Source organism: Vulpes lagopus, chromosome 5, assembly GCF_018345385.1.
Source record: "Vulpes lagopus strain Blue_001 chromosome 5, ASM1834538v1, whole genome shotgun sequence".
Taxonomy (NCBI): Eukaryota; Metazoa; Chordata; class Mammalia; order Carnivora; family Canidae; genus Vulpes; species Vulpes lagopus.
In genome coordinates this window covers 86259212-86267224 of record NC_054828.1, presented here as the reverse complement: position 1 = coordinate 86267224, position 8013 = coordinate 86259212, and the positions used below count along the sequence as shown (strand labels likewise).

The 8013-nt window shown below is 43.8% G+C and overlaps 1 protein-coding gene across 1 annotated transcript; it reads right to left on the bottom strand.

Moving 5' to 3' along the window:
- Window positions 1-1075: 1075 nt before the first annotated feature.
- On the bottom strand, window positions 1076-7637 carry MRPL19 (mitochondrial ribosomal protein L19). Its single transcript, XM_041757561.1, has 6 exons — window positions 7530-7637; window positions 7240-7357; window positions 4945-5063; window positions 4611-4745; window positions 1612-1793; window positions 1076-1460 (listed from the first exon to the last, which is right to left on the bottom strand). Exons 1-6 carry the CDS (start codon window positions 7606-7608, stop codon window positions 1239-1241), a joined length of 855 nt encoding a protein of 284 aa, XP_041613495.1. The 5' UTR covers window positions 7609-7637; the 3' UTR covers window positions 1076-1238.
- Between the last annotated feature and the right edge of the window lie 376 nt (window positions 7638-8013).

Genomic DNA, 8013 nt, shown 5'->3' with positions numbered 1-8013 from the left:
CTTCCCACCTAGAATTCTACAAAATATCAAATATGATAGACATATAGGTCTCAAAAGATTTACTTCCATACATACTTCCTCTAGAAGCTACCAAAATGTATGCTCCAGAAAAAGAGTTAGTAACCAATAAAAGGGGGGGGAAAAAGAATCCAGGAAACAGATCAGCACAGGAGAGATGTGAATGCAAATCCCAACGCAGCCAAGCACCAGAGGGTAGATCTAGTTGAGGGGTGCCCTCATTAAGATCTGTGCTCGGACTCTTGATAACCCAAGGAACAGCATGCTCACGTAAGCCTAGCCCACATTACCTCGAGGCTGGTTTTTACCAGGTCATTTATATGCCAGAATTTCATTCCACTTTCAGCTACACGGATCAGCAAGGATACTCACATTATCCTCGAGAAGTATTGTTTTGACCTGTCCTATGAGAGGGAGTTTGATTCATCATGAGCTAAAAACCAGAAAATAGAGAGCTTGCTACTCCCTCCAACCACATTTCTGCTTCATCAATTACCTATGCTATAGTCCCACCAGCTGTCCTGTGGTGGGCCCCCTATTGAAGCAGGACTCTCATGACTTTAGCCATCTCAAAGTGACTTTTATAAGCTCTCAGGGAAAATGCAGCCAGACTGTGACCAAAAGACTTAAGGCTCTCCCTGAAGGCTTCATGTAATAATGATGTTGTCCTTTTATATCTGCCAACAGGTTTCCCAAAACTAGATATGCTGTTCTGGAATGGATAGGTATGTAATAAACTAAAAGAAAAGCAAGAGAATGATTGACATAAAGTCAGGACAGTGCTTGTATCTGGGAGGGGAGAGGGATGTAATTGCAGACACACAAGGGTCTTCTCAAATCCTAGTAAATGTTCTATTTCTTGACCTTCTTAGAGATTACTAAAATGTTTTACCTCTTACCCTGAGGTGGGTACATCAATGTTCACTTTATCATTACTCTTCATACTTTTTTTGTCTTTATAATTTATTTCACAAACTTAAAAAAAATCGTGCCTCTTCCATGTTCAGAATCCAGGCTCACTTAAGAATATTTCAGTAATGATTTGACTCTAAAGTAATAAGCTGGTATGCTAATTTTATTTTTTTACAACATTACTCATAAACAAATCAATGTTTAGTTATTTAATGACTATGTCCTCATATATGAAATTAAATTGGTCTTTAAATAAATTCTCCAGGAGTCAGTATATCCTCTGCAAATAACCAAACTGATTCTCAGAATCAGGACTTTTTCGATGCTTCAATTTCATCCCATATTGCAGCTTCAATTTTTGAAGTATCATATGTCCTCATCATATCAAACTCAAGCCATGGCTGACTCCATTTCTGAGCTTCTTTCATTTGTTCTTCAGTTAAAGAGAGATCAAATCTGATGCCTTTAATATTAAATTTTGGACGTTCCCAGCGTTTGGACCAGGGCTTAGGCTTCATTTTTACTTTCAGCTATGGAAGATAAATAAATAAGTTAGTTAATTAATTAATTAATTAATTAATTTTAGGCTGACAGTCACAAGCAAAAATTCTACAAGTTTTTGTTACGATGACTGTTTCTTATCCTACAGACAACTTTCAGTTCCAAAACTACAACTTATACCTGATTAACAGGAACTTCGTGGCTAGGTTCATGTGCTACTGGCTTCATATTCATATCAAAAGTGCTATATTCGGGAAGGGCATCTCGTAAGTATAGCAAACTATCATCCAGTCGTTTCTCTAACTTGATCACTTGGATCTCCTGGATTCGAGGATTATAAAGTTCAAAGCAAATCTCAACACCTAAAAAGAGAAAATATATTCTTATAATCTAAACCCAGATGTCTGCATGCATATGCCTCATACAACAGTAAAAACTATTTCATAATGGAACTAGCAAAGGGTTCTACACACAGGAAATGTGACGTAAATCTGTAATTTTTAAGATGAAGATCATTAAAAGAAAAAGAAACTAGAGTCCATGTAGATTAAAAAGTGAAATAATGAGTTAGAATGACAGTCTAAAGAAAAATGTCTTCTATAGTCATACAGCTCTTCACTTCTGATAGTATTAACTTGGAGACAGTTTGAGAAAATTCTTCTCTGTGGTGTTCTTATTTATATCCCAATTATTTAAATAAAACTTGGCCTTCTACATTAAGGGTGACATGATTAATGACATAAAAAAAGAATAAATAAAATTTTGTTCTAACTTCGGTTTAGAAGCCCCTCTTAAGGATGGCCTGGATTTTAAAACATGCTGGGGCTTTCTATATGGAGCAAGCTAGGAACAGCTCTGAATGCCTCAAGATGCTACAAGTAATAGTTGAAGATACATCGTCTGTAGTATCAAATACTTAAGGGAAAGAGTACACTCTCAGGTTTCCTGAAATAATCCCATGAGAAATACAAATATATATGATCAACATTAACATCTACTATTTACCTCCAGGATTTATTTAATCCATTACTTACTGTATACCTCTTCTGTTCCAGGTACTGATTTAGGAACTGTACCTATAGCAAACTCAAAATAGGCTAAGATCCTTTTCCTCTCATAGAGCTTATATTCTAGTAGATGACAAACAATAAATAAACACACTATAATTTCATTTACAATTCTTAATTTCAAGTAATTTCATACAGTCAAGACAAACAGAGTGATAACACTGTGGCTGGGGAATAAGTAGTATATAGTCAGGGAAAGCCTCTCTGAGAAGATGATTTAAACTGACACTAGAGGGGCACCGGGCTGGCTCAGTCAGTAGAGCATGTGACTCTTGATCTCTGGGTTGTAGGTTTGAGCCCTATGCTAGGTGGAGAGATTACTTAAAAATAAAAATCTTAAAAAGTAAGTAAATAAATGGATACTATAAATAGCCAAGAATGCTCAAGGCAGAAAGAACAGTAAATGCAAAGGCACTGCAGTCTTAACAAATTTGCCATATTGGAAAAAAACAGAAATAGATTCTTTTGGCTGGAACAATTTTGTTAGTGGGCCAGGAAAGTAAACCAGAGATAACATGGTTGCCGACAGGGAGCAGTGGTGGCATGGACAAGAGTGGTAGCCCTGGAGATGGAGAAACAAGCCAAACTGGGATATATTTTTTTGAAGGTTAAGCCAAGAAAAACTGATTGACTAGATGTGGGAAAGACAGTAATTAAAAATCGCTCCTAAATTTTTAAGTAAGTGGGTGGACAGTGGTGCCATTTATGGATGTAGAAAAATCTGAGAGCAGCACGTTGTGAGGGGAAACAGAATTCTATTCTGAACTTTAAAAAAAAAATGTATTTATTTGACAGAGAGAGAGAGAGAGAGAAATTGAGCACAAGCAGAGGGGAGCAGCAGCAGCAGAAGGAGAGGGAGAAGCAGGCCCCTCGTGGAGCATGGAGCCCGATGCGGGGCTCAGTCCAAGGACCCCAGGATCATGACCTGAGCCAAAGGCAGATGTTTATTTTAACCTGAGCCACCCAGGTGCCCCCTGAGCTTGTCCTATGCCTAAAAGACATCCAATTGGAAATGTTGAAGAGGTAGTTATAAGTGCAAATCTGCAACTTGGAAAAGGTCAATTCTCGAGGCACAGATGTGGAAGTTATCATCAGATGGATGCTATTTAAAGCCAATAGGCTAAAAAGAACCATCAAAGGTGTACCCATGCGGAAGGTCAAGGCAGGTTGCAAAAGTCAAAAATACTTTATTTTGTTGTTTTTGCTTTCTCCCTGCCCCCACCTGTCCCTGAAAGTACTTTAGAGAAGGGCAACAGGAAATGAACACCTTCGGAGTATTCAGTGTCTAGTACTTCCTATATAGTATCAAACACAGCTGACCACAACCCTGGAAGGTAGAAACTATTATTATCTCAATTTTAAGAAAGAAAATCAAACCAAAGTCCATCTAACTCACACCTGTGGTCACGTCTTTCTGTCACAAGACTTCTCCAAGCACATGGCCTGATCAAAGGCACACATTTCTGCAACCAGTCAAGTCCTGCTGAGCCCTCCACGCAGGGTGACGCAGGTCACGACCCAATAAGGAAGACAGTCCCTGTTCTCACTGTTCAGTGTCTTTGAATATAATACTTCACTGTCGGGGATTGTGAAGCACACAACTTTCTAAGTATGAAAACTTTACTGTCCTGCCATTTTTAGAATTTTGCCACTTGGGCCTCTTTCTTACTGGGCATAACAAACAAATTTTGCCTTTTTAAAGATTCCTCTGATTCTTATCAAACAGTGATTATTATGATGACTGTCATAATATAAAGCGAAATGGGGCCATTCATTTTAGGAAAAGGTGACTCACACAGACATCATTATGTTTATCTTAATGTTCTCATGGGTCGTTTACTCCAAAAATGAATGTCCCCACACTGCTTACAGTGTCTTGTCTCCTCCTATGATGCTGCCAGAGGCTGGAAAGTCTAATGGTCGCAGGCTGTACTACAGCCACCCTCATGGGAACACTGCATCGACCATTTATCCAGTAGCTTCAATTCTCCCACCATTCTTAGGCCACAGGCCCCACGGCAGCTTCCGATGTCTTATCCGAGGATGCAGAACACAAGATGGAATCCTGAGAGAACATGTTCCAGAAAATCAAACTAATGAAGTGAAACCTACCTTGTCCTTCAATAGTATTTCTAAGGATAAAAGTAGCTCCAAGGCCTGCTCCTGATCTCTGGATACAGATCCCCAGAAACTGGCTGGCTTTCCCATTGGCGTACAGGTCAGCTGTAGTAACACGAAGTATGCTTCCTAGAAATTCAGAAGATAAGTGAACTTTTACATGACAACAACATTTCTAGGTAACCTCATAACTTCCTAAATATTTTAATATGTTAGGAAGAAATACCTCATCTGGGCAAAACATAGATATGTGGAAAACAGTCTTCTCCAAGAAAAGAAAATGAACCCCTCCCACCACTAATAATAAAAGCATCCAGCTCTTACTGACCCACGTAGAACTCTGGAATATGGAGTATTTTTCTCCTTTCTAACATATCTTTTCTTTCTATTTGAAACTTCAGAGGATTTGTTCTTCCCCTTGGAGGAATAAATTCAGGACTCAAGAACCTGTGAAAAATATAAACAAAAAAATTTAAGGCAACCTTTAAAGGAAAAACTTGTTTTTACCAAAACAATGAAAGACTATGTTGACATGTATTATTCTTTCTTCTCTAAAGAAAAGTCAATTATTTACTTGCAAAATTGTTGTCAATGCTCATGAAAACAGTTAAGTTCCCGAGTACTCACCTGGCACTGTGTTAAGGGTTTATGAAAACCGAGAGCATAAATTAATCCTTACAACAAGCAGGTGGGTATGGGGTCATCATCATCTTTTCACACGTAAAAATGAAGCTTAAAGAAGGTAAGTAACTGACCTATTGTTATATTAGCTATAAACTTAGCAAGTCAAGATTTTTTTTTTTAAGATTTTATTTATTTATTCATGAGAGACACAGAAAGGCAGAGACACAGGCAGAGGGAGGCTCCCTGTGGGGATCTCAATGCGGGACTCGATCCCAGGACCCCGGGATCATGCCCTGAGTCAGAGGCAGATGCTCAAACACTGAGCCACCCAGGTGCCCTCAAGTCAAGATTTAAATGTCGTCATGTCTGTCAGACTACAATGCATATGGCCATAAACCACAAGCCTCGCACTGAGTTGTCTGTGTTAAAATAAATGACACTGGAAAAATTTAAATCTAGAAATTAGTAACTGCAAACTAACTTTAAAAGTAATCTCCCCATTCCCTTCTTTAACTTCTGTAAGCTCACTTCTTTAAAAGCATAAATGACATTTCAGTGAAAATTCACGTCCTTATTACCCGTCCCAAGAAATAAAATTTTCAATATACTTGGAGCTCCAGTGTACCCCCACCAACAGTAAATTACTATGGCGCAATTCATTAAATTTGGTAAGGATTATCCCTTTGAGTTTCCTCCTTCTCCTTCATGTTGATTCACCAGTCTCTCAGGAGCTTCCCAAGTGTACTCTGAAACTGGGCCCCATATTCTTTTTTTTTTTTTTTTAAGATTTATTTATTTATTTATGATAGACCTAGAGAGAGAGGCAGAGACACAGGCAGAGGGAGAAGCAGGCTCCATGCACCGGGAGCCCGACGCCGGACTCGATCCCGGAACCCCCGGATCGTGCCCTGGGCCAAAGGCAGGCGCCAAACCACTGAGCCACCCAGGGGTCCCCTCTGGACCCCATATTCTTAAGGGCAAGTAGATACCCAGGAAAGCAGCAGGTCAGTCTAGGTGGGCGGATGGCAGTTCCAACGACAGAGTGAACTGCAGAGTGAACTTACATGCAGGCTCGTCTTGGGCGGCAGCAAGACGAATGGATCCCCATACCCACTGCCAAATCCTAAAAACTTCTAAAGACTAAGTGGGCTCAGTCACATGTACCACGTATGTGTTCTCAGTACGACATGGTCATCTCAAGGCTCTGTCTTTAGAGCGGCCTCTGGGAGCAGGAAAGGCAAGCAGAACCCACCTTCCGAGGGGCAGGGGAGGGGGGGACGCGGTGGCCCCAGCCCACAGCTCAATCGGTGCTCATGCCTTTTTTTTTTTTTTTTTAAAGATGTTACTTATTTGAGAGGAGAGCGAGACGGAGCACGAGCTGCGGGAGGGGCAGCGGGAGGGGGAGACGCAGACGCCGGGCTGAGCGGGGCGCCCCCCGCCGGGCTGGATCCCGCAGCGCTGAGCTCTGAGCTGGGGACCTGGGCGGAAGCCCGAAGCTGACCGGCCGCGTCCCGCAGGCACCGGTGGTCGCGCCTTTTTGAGGACGACGATCTCCAACACGCAATTTCCTCCCCTGAGATTTTTTTAAAAGCCGCCAAAAAAACTGAAATAGCAACAACACGAACACCCACATACACCTCACTTTGTTTCACCAGCTGCCAACATTTCGACAGATCTGCTTCACACGTACATGTAACTTTTATTTTTCCTGGACTACCTGAAAAATGTCAGAGAGCCAGGTGTGTCACGCCTCAATACTTTGGAAGGCCCCGAAGAGCAGGGTCTTTGTGCCGCAGTTACCCCGATACCTTTACGACACCTGAGAATTTCTGCGGGCTTGGGAGAAACCAGGAAGACCGCGGAGCCGGCGGCGCCCGGCACACGCGCCTCGGGAGCCCCGCCCCGCGGCTCTGGGGAGGCCGAGCCCCGCCCACGGCAGGCTCGCGAGCGCACAGACCCCACGGGCGCCCCGGGACCCGCGCCCGCACTCGGGCCTCACCTCCTCTCCTGACGCGGAGCCCGGCGCCGGTCCACGATGACCGGTTTCGGCGGCGGCTTGAACGCGCCGGGCTCAGAAGGCCCCGTGCTCTGCGGCCGGCCCGGCCCCACGCGGGCCCCTGCGGGAAGCGGGCGACAGACATCAACAGGGCTCGCCCCGAGCTCCCGCGGCGCCCTGCCACCTGCCCCAACTCGCGGTCCCGCGAGGGCCGCCCCGCACTTCTGGGCTCGCCTCCCTCCAGCCTGGCCCTGAGCTCCTTCGCCCCAGCTTGCAAGCCCCACTCCACTTACGGCAGGCGATGGAGGCGGCTCGGAAGCCTCGGCACAGGCCCGCTGCGGCCCCACAGGCTCCCGCAATGGAGGCCGCCATGCCTGCTCGCTAGGGGGCAGGACTACAACTCCCAGCAATCAGTGCGGCGAGGTCGCGGCAACCTGACGTTGATGGCAGCTGTTATGGGACAAAATATCTAAGACCTTTTTCCCTCCACCCCACCCCACCCCTACTTTTTCCTCACCACTCTGCCCATTAACCCCAACCTCGGCCTAAGTATTGTAGGGAAAGGGCGTATCTCTCTAGTTCCCCAGGATGTAACAAGTCTTAACCCTCCTTGGGGGTGTTCTCTAGCCTGGAAAGCTTCTCTCTCTCCTTGAATCAATTCTGTCTTCACTTTCTCAGGCTTCGCTACTTCAAAACCCCACTATAGGCTCTTACTCTTACTAGGTACCTCCCATTAGCACCTAGGATACCATCTGCAGTTCAGTTCTTATTTTAATT

Excerpts from the sequence above, each read along its gene's own strand:
- MRPL19 (XM_041757561.1), bottom strand. The coding sequence starts at position 7,608 with ATGGCGGCCTCCATTGCGGGAGCCTGTGGGGCCGCAGCGGGCCTGTGC. Across the intron at positions 5,064-7,239 it reads GCTCCGCGTCAGGAGAGGAG|GTTCTTGAGTCCTGAATTTA; the intron begins GTGAGGCCCGAG and ends TATTTTTCACAG. Across the intron at positions 4,746-4,944 it reads TATTCCAGAGTTCTACGTGG|GAAGCATACTTCGTGTTACT; the intron begins GTCAGTAAGAGC and ends CTGAATTTCTAG.